Source organism: Microcaecilia unicolor, chromosome 6 (genome assembly GCF_901765095.1).
Source record: "Microcaecilia unicolor chromosome 6, aMicUni1.1, whole genome shotgun sequence".
Classification (NCBI taxonomy): domain Eukaryota; kingdom Metazoa; phylum Chordata; class Amphibia; order Gymnophiona; family Siphonopidae; genus Microcaecilia; species Microcaecilia unicolor.
The window spans coordinates 73,636,211-73,655,556 of NC_044036.1; the positions used below are offsets into that span (position 1 = coordinate 73,636,211).

The 19,346-nt window shown below is 42.1% G+C and overlaps 1 protein-coding gene across 2 annotated transcripts in view; it reads left to right on the forward strand.

The window, feature by feature from the left end:
• Positions 1 to 19,346, forward strand: part of FNBP1L (formin binding protein 1 like) — a 250,502-nt gene that overhangs the window by 122,266 nt on the left and 108,890 nt on the right. For both annotated transcript variants that reach the window (XM_030205455.1, XM_030205454.1), the window contains exons 3-4: positions 12,421 to 12,474; positions 14,821 to 14,968. In XM_030205455.1, the coding sequence (XP_030061315.1) occupies positions 12,421 to 12,474; positions 14,821 to 14,968 (202 nt within the window). The remainder of the gene's footprint in view (positions 1 to 12,420; positions 12,475 to 14,820; positions 14,969 to 19,346) is intronic.

A 19,346-nucleotide genomic window follows, 5' to 3' on the forward strand; every position in this document is an offset into this window, starting at 1 on the left:
GGAAGAACTGATTGATTTTAATTTTTCCGTAGGCTTAGTACTTAATAGGAAACCAGGCAAATGAGGTATGTGTGTCTTGCCAGTTATTGGAAAAGGCTCAGAGAAGGAATCACCTTTGTCAAATCCGATTCTTTATACAGTGGTTTCCTTTCTGTTATCTGGAAATGCCAGAAACTCCTTTGTTGGAAAGACCCTCACCCTGTTGCTTAGTTACTGTACTGTTATGCCTTCCACCTTATGAATAATAATGAGAGATTTTTTTTTTTAACAGATTCACAGTTAAAGTACAAGCAGACAGTGCAAGGGAAAATTATTGGAAAAAAATAAAACCAGTTTTGTTTTCAGAGCTCATTATCGACCATTATTTAAATCCAGGTGCTTGACTTCTTGCAAAACTGGTTATATAATTTGAAGTTGTGCATGTTGTGTTTCCTGTGTGGCATTCTGTAACTTTCCTAATGTGGAGCTGCTGAGGTCATTTGTGGAGCTGCTGAGGTCATTTGTTTAGATCTCGGTGGTGAAAGTATTAACCTTCATAGCCGTGCAAGAAATGGGCAATGTTAAATTCTAAAATTTGAAAGCTGAGTCTGTTGGTTTCTGGATCTTGACAACTTGCGGCTTTGTAGTAAAGCGATGAAATTTTAAGGAATTTCTCAAAACACTGTTGTTTGTGGCTATATTTTATTGAGTTTTTGGAATGTTGTACCCTCTGATACAACATGAATTGAACTGTGATTTTGTATTAAAAATGTGTTTGTATGTTAGGTTTTATATAATATGATTATGTATGTTCTTTTATAAACCATATGGAGGGGCATAATTGAATGGGGCGCCCAAGTTTTCCTGCGAAGGGGCGGGGAAACCCGTATTATCGAAACAAGATAGGTGGCCATCTTTCGTTTCGATAATACGGTCGGGGACGCCCAAATCTCCACATTTAGGTCGACCTTAGAGATGGTCGTCCCCGATTTTCGGCGATAATGGAAACTGAGGACGCCCATCTCAGAAATGACCAAATCCAAGGCCTTTGGTTATGGGAGGAGCCAGCATTTGTAGTGCACTGGTCCCCCTCACGTGCCAGGACACCAACCGGGCACCCTAGGGGGCACTGCATTGGACTTCAGAAAAAGCTCCCAGGTGCATAGCTCCCTTACCTTGTGTGCTGAGCCCCCCAACCCCCCCCAAAAAAAAAACCCACTCCCCACAACTGTACACCACTACCATAGCCCTTAGGGATGAAGGGGGCACCTAGATGTGGGTACAGTGGGTTTGTGGTGGGTTTTGGAGAGCTCACATTTACCACCACAAGTTTAACAGGTGGGGGGGATGGGCCTGGGTCCGCCTGCCTGAAGTGCACTGCAGTACCCACTAAAACTGCTCCAGGGACCTGCATACTGCTGTCATGGAGTTGGGTGTGATATTTGAGGCTGGCATAGAGGCTGGAAAAAATATTTAAAAACATTTTTTTTAGGGTGGTAGGGGGTTTGTGACCACTGGGGGAGTAGGGGGAGGTCATCCCCGATTCCCTCCGGTGGTCATCTGGTCATTTGGGGCACATTTTTGTGGCTTGGTCATAAAAAAAAAGGGCCAAGTAAAGTCTGCCAAGTGTTCGTCAGGGATGCCCTTCTTTTTTCCATTATCAGCCGAGGACGCCCAAGTGTTAAGCATGCCCCAGTCCCGCCTTCGCTATGCTTTTGACATGCCCCCGGGAACTTTGGTCGTCCCCACGACTGAAATCAGTTGAGGACACCCAAAATTGGCCTTCGATTATGCAAATTTGGGCGACCCCGGGAGAAGGACGCCCATCTCCCGATTTGTGTCGAAAGATGGGCGCCCTTCTCTTTCGAAAATGAACCCATTAATCAATTAAGTGGTACGTACGTTTTAAAAATAAATAAATTAATAAAGATTTTTACTAGAAAATGGTTGAATGGTCAGTAATAAGTCTTATAGGAAAGGCCAAAAAGAGTAGAGGAATTGTTAAGAACAAGGACATTGTGTTCCCCCTTACTAAACAGGTTGGAAGTTGGTGATTGTTAAAGGGAGAATTTGTTATAGCCAATTTCACCCCCCCCCCCCGCCCTGTTTTCTGTGATTCTGCAGTCTTGGTGCTTGCTGCAGAATTTGATTTCTTTTTTCTTTCTTTGGATTGAGCTCATGCTTTTTCACTAGTAGCTCAAGGCAAGATACATTGGGTAAAATAAGCAGGGATGGCACAAAGCAAGGGCTGAGATATGTGCCTGCCCCCCCAAGTCATGGTCTGTCATCTCCCCCCTTCCTTCTTCAATCCCCTTCCCCACGCCTACCTTTGTTTTTCAAAAGATGGCGGCGGCAGCTTCCCTGCTGCTGGCATCGGCCTCTTCTCTCTACTGCAGCCCACCTCTGAGGAAACAGGAAGTTATGTCAGAGGCGGCTGCACTAGAAAAAAGAGGCTGGTGCCAGCAGCAGGAAAGCCAATAGGAATCGCCGCCGCTGCTGTCTTTAAATAATCAAAAATAGACTCGGGGAAGGGGATTGAAGAAGGAAGGGGGGAGATGTCAGACCGCAGCCGGTGTAGGAGGATATGTGCTTATATTGCTTCTTATTTTCTTCTTTTGGATCCTTTTTCCATTCTTTGAAGGATGTTCTTTTGGTTCTGATAGCTCTTTCACTTCACCTTTTAACCATGCTGGCTGTTGTTTGCTTTTTTAATACATGGTACCATAGGCGCTGACTCTGTGGGTGCTGTGGGTGCTCAAGCACCTCCAATATTTTGATCCACCGGAAGTTCCCTTCCTGGCCAACCCGAGCTGCCTGGTGCCCACCCTCTTCTCCCTCAACAGCCCTCCACCCTCGCCTTCCTGCGTGCCGCCCAGAATTTAAAACTCATCTTACCTCGGGTTCCCAGCAGCAGCAGTGAAAGGCATGCAGGCTTGGCGCTTCAGCCTTCCCTTCTCTCTCAGCTTTGGTCCCGCCCTTGCGGAAACAGGAAATGAGGGCGGGACCAGAGCTGAGAGAGAAGGGAAGGCTGAAGCGCCGACCCTGCTCGCCTTTCACTGCTGCTGCCGAGACCCTGAAGTAAGATGAGTTTTAAATTCTGGGCGGCACGCAGGAAGGCGAGGGTGGAGGACTGTTGTGGGATAAGAGGTCGGGCTGGGGTCGGACTCGCACTCTGAGGAGAGGAAGGGGGGCCCAGAACTCTGAGGAGAGGGAGGGGGGCCCAGAACTCTGAGGAGAGGGAGAGGGGGGACCTGAACTCTGAGGAGAGGGGGGGACCTGGAACTCTGAGGAGAGGGAGGGGGGCCCGGAACTCGGAGGAGAGGGAGGGAGGGAGGGGGGCCTGGAACTCGGAGGAGAGGGAGGGGGCCTGGAACTCGGAGGAGAGGGAGGGGGTCTGAAAAGGGGTAGGTGGTGTTTGGGGCGAGTTGCTGGACATGGAGGGGAGGGAGGAGAAATTGTTGGACATGGAAAAGAGGGCAGGGGAGAGATGAGACTTGTTGGACGTGGATGGAGGTAGGGGAGAGAGGAGGATTCACTGGACATGGATGAGAGGGGAGGGTAGGGGAGAGAGGAGAATTGCTAGATATGAATGGAGGAGAGGGCAGGGGAGAGAGGAGAATTGCTGGATATGAATGGAGAGGGGAGAGGGGGAGGGAGGAGGGGAAATGCACCACCTGTAAAAAAAAAAAAATGTCAGCACCTACAATCATTTTGAAAAGTTGGTTCCAATGCATGGTACACATCTGGTCTGGTCTTCCATGACAGTATTTGTAAACCATGTCTATGTCTGATTTAAAGTCCTAACCTTTGCGGCTGATTCTTTTCGCTTCTTTTTAACCAGTTTCTTCATTTTGTCATAGTCGCCCTTTTGAAAATTAAATGCTGCTACAGTAGATTTCATTAGTGACTTCACTCCAGACATCAGTTCAGATTTGATCATGTTATGATCACCGTTTCCCAGCAGATCCAACAACGTTACCTTCCTTAGCATCCCTCCGGACCGGCCCAGGATTGGACTGATGGGTTGTGCTCGCCTTCCAGCAGGTGGAGACTGCCGGTCCGGAGGGACTAAAGGAAAGCAAATTAGCAGGTAGGGTTTAATTTCTCCTTTCATACCATGCGCTGCATTCCACTAAGGACTAGATCTGAAATAGCTCACCCTCTTGTCGGTTCTTGGACCAGTTGCTCCAGGAAGCAGTCATTTATTACATCTAGGAACTTAGAACAGATACACAGCCTACATCATCCCCTCCACCCACCCTAACCATTGTTCAGTCCTACTACCCTTTATCCCATAGTTCTCATTGTAGGACCTTGGAGCTAGTGGCAGCCTTCAGTTACCCTAAATATGGGTCTCTGCTTTTCTTGCCCCAGTACACACTGTTCTTTCTTTTCTGGAGGCCTGCTGACACTCTGCCTCCAGAACAGCTGTTCTGTTTTCTACCTGCACTGTTTGGCGCTTAGTGAGTTTATACAATGTTTGAATGCCTTTAGTGTTACTATGATCATACTAGTAAAAAAGGCTCGTTTCCGAAACCAATGAAACGGGTGCTAGCATGTGGTTTTTTTTGTGTGTGTGTATGTGTCACCGAGTTATTTTGTGTGTGTGAGTGTGTGAGGGTAGGGTGGGGTGTGTGTGCAGGTTGTTGATGTGTGTCTTTTTTTGTTTTGTTTTGTTTTTTTGCTTGGGGGTTTGGGGGATGTGCTGTGCTATGCTGGCAATGTGGGATGGATTGGTGTGTGGCTTTGAGGGTGTGTGTCTGTTGTATTGTGTGTGTGTGGTTTTGTCTGTCAAGGAGGTTTGTGGAGGGGGGTCTTTCTGTTGGTGAAATGTAAATGTGGTTGTAGGGGGGTCAGCCTTTGCTGAGTGGTGGATTGTTTTTTCTGGTTTTTTTTTTTGTGTGTTGTGCTGAGGCAGCAGTGTTGTTTTAGATGGGCGGAAGGTAGAGGAGCACGTTCTTGGTCTGTCGGTATTTTTTGGCCGTTTCAGGGCTGCTGTAGGGGAACACGAAGAGAAATGTGCTGTGGGAAGCAGCGCCGTCTTTTTCTGTTGGGCTGGGGTTCTGGGCATCCTGGAGGTGGAAGACGGCTTGCCTGAGGACGGGGATGGTTGTTTTAAGTTGGCGGAAGGGAGAGGAGCACGGTCTCGGGCCATCGGGTGGTGATCCGGTATGTTCGGTCCATTTCAGGCCGGCTGCAGGGGAATGCTGGAACATGCGCTGCGGGAAGCTGCGCCATCTTTTTCCGGGTGCTCGGGGAATCCCCGAGGTGGGAGACGGCTTGCCTTGAGGCTGGGGATGGTTGGGCACTGCTGCTTTGGCAAAAGGGGAAGAGGAAGGGGGTGGGGAGTTACCTGTAGCTGCGTGAGAAAACGGGTATTCTTTGTTTTGTATTATTAGTTTGCATTTCTGTTGAAGAAAGAGTGGATGCCTTTTGAATGATGGAGGTGGTGCGTCGGTGTGCGGTTGTTTCGTTAGTTTGACAGCCAGTCTCCAGCGATTCCTAGGCAGGGAAGGAGTAGGGAAACAAGCTCCGCGTTTTTCCCTACTCCTCCCCCTTCCTTGGTCGCTGTTTTCTGCTGGCTGGGTCGCGGGTAATCCTTCCAGCTGGGCCACAGCTTGTCCTGTTCGCCCACGTCCCAGATGGTGACGGTCACGTTGTTTTCCGGCTCATCTGACTCCATGTCAAGCGATCCCAAATATAGTCTTTGCTATGGGCCCTCTGGAACTCTTCAGTACTGGCATTAGGCATTTAAAAATTTCTCCCCCCCCCCCGGTCTATTTTTGCACATACCCACAGCAGGAATATTCTTCTCTCGTTCCAGCGGTGGTTCTGTGCTCTCCGTGCTGCACAGATAATGAGCCCTTCTGCTGGGGAATGCTCCTCCCTTATTGTCACGTAGTTTCCTCTGATTGGTCCGTCTTACGTTGCCTAGTGTTGCCTGGGAACGGTGTTGTGATGGTCCTTTGTGTTTCAGAATGTTGAGGGTGGCAGCCATCTTAGATGCTGGCTCCCCAGAGAGGCCTAGCATACACAGGTGAGGTCTAGTGAAGTAATCAGCACACAGAGCCAGAGACAAGACTAACACAAAGACAGACAGAAGCCAGCAGAGCTGCTGGCCCCCAGAAATGAGGTAAGTCTGAGGGTGGTCACGGCCACAGACGTAAAAAGTTCTGGGATAAGCAGCATAAAATGTTTTGTAGTTTTTTGGGATCTTGCCAGGTATTTGTGATCTGGATTGGCCACTGTTGGAAACAGGATGCTGGGCTTGATGGATCTTTGGTCTGTCCCAGTATGGCAGTACTTATGATCCCAGGGCAAGAGATGGCTCCCCCCATGTTTACCTTAATAGCAGACTATGGACTTTTCCTCCAGGAACTTGTCCAAACTGAGGTGATGCCAGCATCAAGTCATCAAACATATAAACGGCAAGTGACCGTACTCACTTGCAAATGTGCAGTACAGACTTCCCTGTCTGTCCCGCCCTCGCATCAAGACGTCATGATGTCAGAGGGCGGAACAGAGAGGGAAACGGAGTTGAATTGTCGGACGCCGCCGCTGCCACCTGGAAAGGAACATTGCACGAAACAACCACCCCCCACATCCCCGCCGCCGCTCCTGCCCCCCTCCGTATCGGGCCCCCTGCACTGACCTGACAGCGCCTCTCACCTCCCTTGGTCTTTTCCTAGTGTGGCATTACTTATGTACTTATGTACACGCACATGTTTCGCTCCATTGAGCGTCTTCAGGGGTCATATTCAGCTACCGCAGGCATTTGGGTATTCGAGCATGAGTCGCTTGCAAGAACGTCAAAGACGCCTACACATGCGTATGTGTAGGTGTCGTTGACGTTCTTGCAAGCGACTCATGCTCGAATGCCCAAATGCCTGCGGTAGCCGAATATGACCCCTGAAGATGCTCAATGGAGCGAAAGTCGCTTGCAAGAACGTCAAAGACGCCTACACATGCGCATGTGTAGGTGTCTTTGACGTTCTTGCAAGCGACTCATGCTCGAATGCCCAAATGCCTGCGGTAGCCGAATATGACCCCTGAAGACGCTCAATGGAGCGAAACACGTGCGTTTGGGGTCTTGGATTAAAGGAATGTTTTGCCACTAAAATAAAACCAAGGTGCAAGTACGGCAGAGATGAACATTGATGTATATTCCTCTAGCCTGCCGGTTAAAAAGTGGTATCAAGGATACTGAAGAGTAAAACGATTGACTTCTGGTTCGTAAGAACAAAGGAAAGATACGTTTATCGAGCACTGCAATCAGATTCCAGTAAAAGATATGGAGTTAGATCATGAACATATGGTTATAGAACTGATAACCTTATTGGAATTTATCGATTAATGAGAGGAGAGATCTATCAAAAGGATTACACCTGATAGAAGGAGTTACATAGGAGTAAAAGTGTGGAATAAGAAGATGGTTGTAGCGGTTCTTGATGACGTATTTTGTGGAATGCTATTAATGTTATAGTTTAATTTTGTATTAGAGTATGTTTGTGGATGAATGTTGGAATGAAGTGGTTTATGTGAGTGGATTTTAAAATTTGTGCATGGGACAATAATGTGAAATATTTAATAAGTTATATGAATAAAGATTTACAATTGATTATAACGGTTGTTTTTAGTATATATATATATAACCAAAGTGGGCTACAAAAGAAAAAAAATTACATACAAGAATGGTACTTCTTAAACTGAGAATTTCCTGAGCCAAGAGGTAGAATGGGCTACTAGTCTTCATGAGACTGACTGGTTCTCTCATCTCCTCTGGTGGCCTAAACACCACTATATGTCTCTAGAAGATTGTGGCTCTATTGTTTATTTCCATTTCAATACATAGTTCATTGAGGGGTTCTCCAAAGCAAGTCAAAATCATAACGCAAGATAAAATCTAGTGATTTTTTTCTTCCACCTGTGCTTTTGTCAGCTGTATTTCTCTCTTCACTTGGAGTTTTATCTGGTGTTTTATTTGGTAATGAGAACTTTAGTAGTGTTCCTCTTCTTGTGTTCTTCTATATTTAAAGAACGCTACCTCTTTTGTTTTTAGCCAGTTGTTTGGAGAACTATATCAGTTTACTTTCCTCTTGCTTTAATTTACTTTCCTTATCTAAAGATCTGTTGCCATTTTTATAGCTCCTTTCAGCTTGGATCACTGTCTTTCCACTTCCTTTATCTTCTCCTAATCAATTGGTTCATGCTTCAGGTACTCCCTAGTTACTACTGTTTGGGATTCATGCCTCACCACTTCTCCGTTAGCTTCACTGGTTACCTATTGATTTCAGAGTTAAATTCAAAATTTTAACTTCAAACCCATAAGGTTCTACACAGTGGTTCTTCTGCCTTGCTTTCCTAACGATCCCCTATACACCCTCTCATACTTTACACTCGTTAAAAGACAATAGGTTAATTCTCCCACATCCCTCTAAAGCTAGATGGGAATCCACTAGATCCAGTGCATTTTATTTTATTTCACCCATGTTATGGAATTCTTTATTGCAGCACCTTCGGCTTGAAACTACTTGTATGTCCTTTCATGCTCTATTAAAAGTCCACCTTTTTCAGCAGGCTTTTCTTGTCTAGGACTGGTTTGGTTCTGCAGCGGGAGACCACGGTTGTTAGCTGATAGTTTTGTGAATTTGATTTTATCTGGACTTTGTTTGATTTCTCTTGTCTTTGTATGCATGTCTCCTCGTATGATTGATTTAGTGTATGATTGGTAATATGTAGTGTAGTTGGTTCTTTCCTATCCATTAATGGCATTTCTTTCTGTTTTCCTGTTTTTATTATTTTTTTCTTTTTTAACTATAAATTGCTTTAATTTGCTTGCAACAAAAGCAGTATAGCACATGTAATAAACGATTCTGTGTGCATCTTTGTTGGTCTTGAAGCTTTCTCTGTGAAATCCAGTAGAAGCCATTATATTTCAAGCATACGACTACCTCTCACAGAAGCTACCCCTTCCTCTCTTGTCGTATGCTTGAAATTAAATGGTTTCTGCTGAGGTTTTGCAAGGAAAACTTCAAGACCAACAAAGATGCACACAGGAAAAATCTTAATGTTGAAAGGTTGGAAACCATAGTATTTATGAGAAGGATCGTTTGCTTTATAAATAATACCCTGATGTAGCCTGTTGGCGAAACAGGTCAAGCTGTGTGTGATCACTTCAAGAGATTATGCAACTGTAGCAGCAAAGATGACGCTGGGTGGTGGGCTATCTTGATTATGGTGTGCCTGTAAACAGACTTTTAAAAATATTTTTTGACTTAGTGGATTGCTGCTATTCGTTTTGGGCTTGTAACTGAATCAGATCTAGTCAGCTGTCTCTGGTTTTTACTCTTTTAATAAATGCTGCCTTTCTTCTAGCCCAGCCATCACAGCCATGTCATGAACCTAGTATGCTTGCGCCCTGTGGTCAGGTTGTGTGTGCGATGACTGGGACAGTTCCCTGGGCACAGCAAGCGATGCCTCCCCAACTGACCCAAGGAACAGAGGCTAGGCTTGGGAACTGGATACAGGTCTTCCACTGAACCTTGAGCTGGCAAGGACATTCCTAATATCTTGTCAGGAATCTGACATTTGTTTATGTACTAACATGAAGGATGGTTTCTCAGTCTGAATAAGTGCAAACATCTTTGTCTATGAGAGACATCAGAACTCCATATAAATAATGGGGCTCATTTTCAAAGCACTTAGACTTACAAATTTCTATAAGTTACTATGGAACTTTGTAAGTCTGTGTTTTGAAAATATGCCTCTATGTAACTTTGTAAGACTATATGCTTTGAAAATGAGCACCAATGTGTCAACCATTTTGACTGATTGCCAGTATGAGGAAGTTGGTTTGGTGGGTTGCATACATGTCTTGATTTCTTGAGAACGTCTTGCTAGCCTTTACTGCCATTGCTTTTGAAATAAGCAGGGGTTATGGCTGAGAATGGAGATTTAAGAAGAGATGTACGTGGACAAATATACCCTGACATGCTGAACTACTTTGGTACTCACTAAGTGTTCATAAATCCTTACTGCCAAAGTTCTGGGACTTGAAAATATTGAACTACAGTCTCAATAGGTTTAGATGGGAAGTCTAGTAAGACGGCTAACATGTTTATGCACTCACATTATCCCTCACATAAAACTGTAGTTGACTATTTTCTGCTAAGGTCTTAATCCAACTATTGTCTGTTTTCGGCGTGTAGTGTCATCAAAGATGCTATGGGTTTGTAGGCTTGTTATGAAACACTGACATCAAAAATGGGAAGAAATGTCATAGTGCTTATACTTTTGGACTCTTGCTTAGGACCTTGCATTACCACCTAAACACATTTCCATATGCTGACTGCTTTTCCAGATATTAGGCATTACTGGTAATTGAAACATTAATCTCCCTGGTAGCCTGCAAGATGCAGAGGACAAACTTGAATATGGGATGTCATTGATCTGTAGCTCATTTGTTCTTGCTAGCGTAGATTGTTAAAGACACCAGTATAGTTAAGTCCCAGATTTTCTGAATGGCTTCAGTACCTTATTTGACCAATGAAAGCTATTTTGTGGCCGTATTATTTGTGAAGAGTCTCTGTCGAGACTTTTTTTCTTAATGGTGTTTGTTATGTTTAGAGAATCCATCATTAAGTATGTGTTTTTTCATCTTGATTACTGGCTATGCCTGTTATGTACAATTAATGCCTAACAAATTAGCTAATTTCTATCATTATCTTGCTTGTCTTCTAATTCTTTTATTGCGTGTGAACTATTAGAAGAAGGTGCTCTGTAACAGTTAGTTATTCAGAGTCTATACCACTAAACTTGATCTCTTGCACTGAATTCTGAAATACAAGTATCAATAATCTAGTGGAGTCCTTCTCAGTCATCTCCTTGAGGCACACCTAGCCATGTGGTTTTTCAAGATTACTACAATGAATGTGTAGTGGATCTTCAGTATATGCAGATCTATCTCATACATAGTCATTGAGATAATAGTGAAAACCCGACTGGCTAGGTGTGCCTTAAGGAGAAAGTTGAGACAATAATGTAGTATGATATAGGAGTTCTGGAATGTGACTAGAGGACACTGATGTGGAGAAGGGACTTACATAGTCTGGAAAGTCCACGTACAGTATTGTTTCTGGATAACTCTTATGCTGATAGTTTATAGTTTATTAGAACTTTCTATACTGCCTGGGCTAACTTGCAGATCTAGGCGGTTTACAATCAAAAGTAACAAGATTCCAAGCAGGAAAGAACTACAATGGAGACAGGAAAGAATAGGACATGTAACTTTAAAGGCATAGAGACGCTTCAGAGGGCTTCAAAGGGGAAACATGAGGATGGGTAATGCAAGGGGGGAATGAGGGGGGACATATAAGGATGGGGAATGTCCAGGGTACAGGGTTGTTTGGAGTGCGGTGAGGGGCCAATCAAAGCATTTGAAGATGATAATTTAGGCAAAGCTGAAGGCCTGGCCAAAGAGCTAGGTCTTCAAGGCAGTTTTGAATGAGAGTTCAGCACAAATGTCTAAAGGCAGAGAGTAGGAACTGAAAGGTTACTGAATACAAAAGATCCCACGGAGAAACCAACAGAAAGTCCAGAAGTGGGAAATGAAGGACGGCAGAGAGTTCCAGAGAGAAGGGGCCGTAAAGTAAAAACCACAATAAGTTGGGTGAATCTAGGACCAGGAAGGACTAAGTGGTGGTCATTTATAGAGCGAAGGAGACAAACAGGTGAATAGTGGATAGTAAGGGAAGCCAAATAAGGGGGGAAACCTGTCTTATGAGCCTTGAAGGCAAGAGTCAGTAGATTAAAATACTTTTTGCTCACCTGAGTAGAGTGGAGGAACAGCATAGTAGTTAGAGCAGCAGGCTGAGAACCGGAAAAGCTAGGGATGAAATTCCTCTGATACTCTTTATGACCTTGAGAAGTCGCTTTACTTTGTTACCTCAGGCTCAAACTTGGAACCAGTCTTACTCACCTGTGTTGATACATTAATGCCTATTATTACATAATGCATGTTATTTAACACAGGTCTCTTTATTGTCAATGGGTCATTTTAGAGCATGTTAAAGCATTAACACATGTAAGCAGATCTAGCTCTTGGATTATAAGGGAATATTTATTTATTTCATACACGCACCGTAGTTGAATGTAATTCAGCTTGAGCTAAATCTAAGAAACTAACTTCTTAAAAACTCATGATCTTTGTACATCTTTTTTTCAGCTGGTATAGATCTTGATCTTTTCAGGAAAGATAAGATAGTTTTTATGGTTCTCTGGTTTTTTTTTGCTTTTTATTTTCAGATATGCTTTTCTCCTTTGCGTTAAGATTCTAAAACACATTCTTCAAGTTGATAGATCTAATCTTCTTTTGCGTATTACAAGTTGTGGTGAGACAAGTTTTCTGAATTCTGTTAAAATATCTCATATCTTTTCCCCTAGAAATCTGGTTAAGAAATACTGCCCCAAACGTTCATCCAAAGATGATGAGCCCAGGTAAGATATTTTATATTCTAAATAGCAGGTGTGGCTTCTGAGTGTGTGTGTGTGTGTGTGGTGAGGGGAGGGGGCAGGATTGGCATGAAGTCATCTTTATCCAGCAGTTTCCACCCTTGAGCCTTCACTTACCAGCTCCCTGAGGATTTTTCCCCTGTCTTATGTAACCCTCCCTGTTTGCTTAGTTTCCCTCATTTGAGCAATAAACCTCTGCACCAAAACAATTCCTCCTATGTTTAAATTACTTATCCGTTAACCACATTAATATTACGTTTACCACAAATTGTATATTCTTCTTATGACTTTGTAATTCTTTATATTGTTACTATGTAAGCCGCATTGAGCCTGCCATGTGTGGGAAAGCGCGGGGTTCAAATGTAATAAATAAATAAATAAAACTTCTGCAGGAATCCTTAGTTTATTGTTTTTATTTAATTTCTGGGATACCTATGTCATAACTTCAAAGAGGTGCCCATTTAAAGCCTGTATTAGAAAGGCAACATAAACACCCGTATGCCTTTATTAAAAGAGCTCTGGGCTCCAGCTGCAGTAGTGCACAAATTTATACCTGTTCCAAAGAAGGTGTACTCTATTCATGTACTTATTTTATAAAATACATATGCACCTTGCCACTGTGCCCCTGCTTCACCCATACTGTGTGTCCAGGAATGCCTAGATATAGCGCAGGTATAAGTATGCACCATCTTGTTGATGGGAATATACCACCATGAAGGTTTTATAAGAGGTCTTTTCTGTATGTACAACAGGTTTTGCATGCGGGAAATTCTTTATAAAATTACCCACTAAATATCGCCATTGTACAGGGACTGTGAATGCTGCTTCTGCACCTTGGCAACAGAAGACCTGATCATAGAATTAAATCTAAGTCTTCTGATAGCAGTGTGTAGCATAAGGCAGGCCCAAATATTTTATTTCATATTATGAATTATGGATACAGATTTTACTGTATAAACTTGTGATCCTTCAGTAGGAGCAAACAGTGTCAAGCTAGAAAGGACAGATCTTAACAGTAGGAAGGGGGTTCAGTGTCATACTTCCATTTAGGTGTCATACCAGTTTTATCAACTAAGCTTTCACTTTGCATAGGTGTGATGTGCCTCTATTGTTCTTCTGTGTGGTAGCAAATGTTTATGAAATATATCAGACTTATAATAATTGTTGGCATTGGGAGGCAGGATTTCCTTAGGCACAGTAGAGTTCTAAAGGCATGCTGAAAAGGAATTCAGGCAGTTTTGGCAATAGTCCATGGTCCCAGATTCCTGGAAAACAGCGGATGCATGTTTTATGTGTTGTGGTAACTTGTATTTTGTTTTTTTCCACCTTGTTCCCATATTGATACACCCTCTCTTTTGATTTCCATCCTTAGTAGTATTCTTATTTCTTGCCAGAAGCACATAGACAGGAGTCTCCAGTGCTGAAACGTCCCTAAGAGGTGTACTTAGTATCCCATACCCACAAGTCTTAGCGCACCACTTCTGCAGCAGATTCAGCCTCTGGTCCTATCTGTTCCTAGGGTCAAAGCCTTCAGGTGACATCTTCTGAGCAGGGCCGGCTCTGGGGGGACAAACAGTGCAGGTGCCCTGGGCCCCACAGTCCAGGCATCTCTTCCTCTTCTCCCCACCACAGTCCATCTCCTCCTCCCTTCCCAGCATGGCAGCCATTCTCACAAGCTATCTGCGGCTGCCCTGAAGCTTTTCCTCTCTGCTGCGATCTGCTCCCCCCTGACACAATTTCCTGTTTCCACCTGGGTGGATCCCAGTAGAGAGGGAAAGCTTCGAGACAGCCAGAGGCAGCTTGTGAGGATGGCTTCTGCGCCAGGGTCCCTCTGAGAAAGGAAATAAAAATTTTAAAGAAGACTGCAAGGTGAGGGGAAGGGAGGGAGATGGAGAAGGGGAAGAGATGCCCAGACTGTGTAGTAGCAATGCAGGTGGAGAGATCGGGGGAGGGGGATTGGGGCCCCCTCCTTAATTTCTGCCCTAGGCCCCACCATGTCTAAAACCAGCCCTGCTTCTGAGACTTCCTTTCTACCACAGGGCCTTTCAGAAGACTCTCTTCCTTTTCACTCTTTCCTAATCCCTTCATGTGACTAAAATGCTTTTGAGAAATCCATAACTTGCAACAATCTTCTACCTCTAAAACCCAATGTAGGCTTTCCCACCACCATGCCAATGTAATTCAGTCAAGATTGCTTGGTGAGCAACTCTGCAGCATGCCCGTATTTAACATACTAATGTTTAGAGTGGTTTTACTTAAAGAGATTGCGCATAATTGTAAACCAGAAACCCCAGTATCACTTGTTCTGTCTCTTAATCTTTGTTTTGTCAGGTTTACCTCATGTCTAGCCTTTTATAACATCCTTAATGAGTTAAATGACTATGCAGGACAACGTGAAGTAGTAGCAGAAGAAGTGGGACACAGAGTGTATGGAGAACTGATGAGATATTCCCATGAATTAAAAACAGAAAGAAAAATGGTAATGCTCTGTTCTCATTGTTTTAATTTGCTTTTTCTCTGAGATAGAAACTTGATGAATCTATAACTATTCTTTAATGCTTTCATTATAATTAAGCTTTTTTTGTTGGATGCTGTATTCAATTAATACTATTTCTGCTTCACTAACAAGGTAATGAAGCTTTTTTCAAAAATGTTTTTTTCCTATTGTGTTAGGAGTTCAAAAGAGTTGAACATGTTGGAATATGTCAACAAAAATAGAGAGTAAGATGCCAAACAGAGGCAGACAAACAAACAGTGAGCACTGTATTCAAGAAAGGAAAAAAACATTAAGGGCTCCTTTTACAAAGCAGCGCTACCAATTATCGTGCACTGAATGCAAAAAATCCCATTCGCATTCAGCGCACACTAATCGGTAGTGCTGCTTTGTAAAAGGAGTCCTAAAAAAAAAAAAAATAAATAAAAAGATTGGATTATTTTGTGTAATAAACATTCAAAACTTCTATTAAATGCCATATTAAATACATAATTAGAGGTGATCGCATAAAGCTTAACACGGCATCAGGAGTAAAAATCAATGATAAAAACATCAGACAAAATATGTAGGCGGGTTCATGTTAAATACCAGAAAGTTCTATGTTTTGGTTAATAATCTACTTAACACACAATCCTTGACCATAACTAATGAATCTACTCTTTCCGCAGACCAACTAGCAAATTACTTTGAAGAGAAAATTATTAAAATTAGACAAAAAATGAAAGGCTCCATCACCATAGTGATATAGTAAGTGATGGCAGATAAAGACCTGAATAGTCCATCCAGTCTGCCTAACAGTCACACTCATTCTCAATTCTAGATTAAATGAACAATGAATGTGATATTATATACTTGATCATGGTCTTTCTTTGTTGTTTCTGGGACATAGGCTGTAGAAGTCTTCCTGGCTCTGTCCTTATGTTCCAGCTACCGGAGTTGCTATCAAAGCCTACATGAATCCGTCTTGTCATTTGCAAATTTGCGGGACGCAGATGTAAAAGTCTGCCCGGCACTGTCCTCACATTCCAAATTACTGTAGTTTCCATCAAAGCTCTATCCAGCCCATCCTAAACTGAATTGCTGTATGTGGCACTCAGACCACACAAGCCAGCCCAGCACCGGCCTTAGTTGATACAGCCAGAGTTGCCATCTATTAGCCTAGTGGTTTGTACAGCAGACTTTGATCCTGGGGAACTGGGTTTGATTCCCACTGCAGCTCTTTGTGACTCTGGGTTAAGGCTCTCATAAATGTACAACCCAAACTTTCCCATCCGCCTCTGACAAGAAAAAATCTTCCAGATCCAAACAAAAGTCACTCATTAGGTATTGCTGTTCTAACCCCCGAACATAAGGTATTCAATGAGTAAAGCTCTCCTTCCTCCATCACAAGTTGCTCCACCCCAACAATTCTTTTCCTCCTCTAATCTCAAAACTGAATTATTTGAATACTTGTATTGCTGTAATTGTCTATTGCTTATGTTTGACTTATTCTTACTGTACTCATAGCTTTACTGCCTTGGGGTGAATTTCTTCAAAAAGGCAGTAAATAAATCCTAATAAATAAATGATTAAGAAAAAAACCTCAAACAAACAGGTTCCCACAGTCTTTGTGGGGGGGGGGGGGGGGGGGGGGGGGGGGGGGGAGGACTCCAGAACTCCCACAATTAGGACCCTGTTTTGCTAAGCTGCTCTAGAGGCGTTCTAGCATTTTTAGCACATGCTAGAGACGCCCATAAGAATATATGGATGTCTCTAGTGTTTAGCGCGCACTAAAAACGCTAGCCAACTTAGTAAACAGGGCCCTAATTGTGGGAGTTCTGGAGTCGAATGTACATTCTCCTTTAAACCCTCCACACTGCCTGAACCAAGCAAATATAGTCAGATGTCTCAAAGAGCCAGTCTTTAACACGACAAAGGCCTCATTATACTCCCGTAAAATTGGGAGCCCCAATCCTCCGCTGTTCTATGATTCTTTCAGCACCCACAACAGAATCTGGGCTGTCTTCCCTTTTCACAAGTACAACCTCAACAAAAGGTCCAGTTCATTCAGATCTTTATCCAAAAGTCACAATGGAAGTATTTCCAGAGTGTATAGCCATGGAGGAAACAACATTAAGCAAGTGTATACTCAAGTATTTAAACTGGCCATGTGCCTACTGCAAATGAAACCTACCTACTCAATTTGGTCTCGTTGGAGGTTGTGTTGGAAGTGCTTCTGACTTATCCATGTTCAACTTGAATCCAGTATACCACCGAAATTCCTTAAATTCTTGCATCAACATCCCTAAGAAGTGACATGGACATTTAATATGTACCTAAAGAGCATCCGCAAATACAGATAAACAAAACTCCTGCCTCCCTCTTGTTAATCTTTTAACTTCCTTAGTGGTTCACATTCGATGTAATAAAGGCTTTAGGGTTAACACAAATAACTAAAGGGACAAGGAGCAACCCTGCTGGATGCCTTGCTCCAATTTAAATTCTTCTGACCACAGTCCATTAATCTGCACCTCCCCTTTTGAGTTAGACTATAACAAGCATATCACCTTCACAAAAGTCCCTCCAGCCCAAAATGATTTAAGACAAAAAAACATAGGGCCAGTGTACCTATTCTTCTCTGTATTTATTTTGTGTTTTGCTCACACCTTTTTCAGTAATAGCTCATGGTGAGTTACATGCAGGGAAGGGGGAGTAGGAGGAGTAGGCTCTTGATCAACACCAGTAGGCGACGTAGATAGGAACAATCTCTTTATTTAATTATACACTTGACTCAACACAGCCGTGTTTCGGCGCTACAGACGCCTTCTTCAGGAGTCTATGAAATAAAACCAAACAATGGTAATATAACAAACATGCAGAACAAAAGTAAAATAAATGTAGAACGTTAAATGTGTGATAAACATAAATTCCATGTAGAATTAAAAAATTAATGAAAACATTTTTTGTAAAAAAATTATTATTAGTATTGCAGAAATGCTATAATATATATACATATATATATATACATACATACATATATACATACATATACATACACATACATATAAAATCCATACATGTAAAAATACATATACTCAAACATACATGCATATATAGTTTTCAAATATATAATAAATACTTAAATTATTAAAAATATTAGATTATATATAACATACGATAAAGGTGTTGTATATTACCAATCAAAGAAGGATGACATCTAAAAATTAGCAGAAAAAACATCAAAATGAAGTATAACGAAAAAACTCAAAATACAGTGAAATAAATAAATAAAACACACTTACAACCAATTAGTAAATAATATATGATATATATGATGTAACCATATAAGTTAAGTATCATAGATAAACTGACCTTGTGATATATAAATATACGAATATTAAGCTCAAAGAGAATGAAAGCAAGGCTTCTGCTACAATTGTAATCCTATAGATAAAGCAGAAAACGCTCAGTTATTTATGGCAACATGGCAGGCTTAAAGAATATGTTTTGAATATATATGTATAAAAAGGGTGTATATGCATATATCAGAAAATCAATGCATAAAGTTTAGTATCAAACAATACCTGCATACATCCTATCCACAAATACACCAATATTTCAAAAAAGTCTCAAGAAAATTTTTTTTATATAATATGGCACAAATGTTGAAAAACACTAATTTATAAAACTTAATGCATAATTTAGTGAGCACACAGGACCTCCATTATTCTGTGCTCAGAAAGGATATAAATATGATAAAAATAAATAAATAAAAGAGTCTGTGATGCGAATACCCAAAATAGATGGTGCAGATGGTCCTGTGATGTTTAAAACTAAACGACAAAGAATCCACTCTTTAGATGTATAGTTGCAGGATAAGTAAACTGTAATGAAGGACTTACCACTGCCGATGCAGGAAAAAAGCTCAGCGTATTCAATTGCACTTCTGTGAAGTCAAAAGGGGCGTGTTCACAGTAAGTCCGTTTTATAAAAGAAAAAGCCCGCCAAAAGGAGCAATCAGCTGTGCAGGCTCAAAGTATAATGAGTAGCACTCAGTATGAGGTATCTAGTTTGAAAAAAATCATCAAAGACAGTATAATTTTAAAATGTAGAACTGATGCACCAGTACTATGGATAAAGAGAGTGACAAGCAAAATGGATATATCATTTCAAAATGCCAAAAGATAAAAATAAAAATAAAAATGAAAAAATAAAAATTAAAATAAAATAAATAAATAAATAAACCTAGGGCAGCAGTGGGAATTGAACCAGCCACCTCAGAACTACAAGTCAGCTGCATTAACCACTAGGCTATTCCTCCAGTGAGATGAGTGATAAAAAAATCTTTAAAAGATGAAATATACATGTATTAGTATAAAGATCA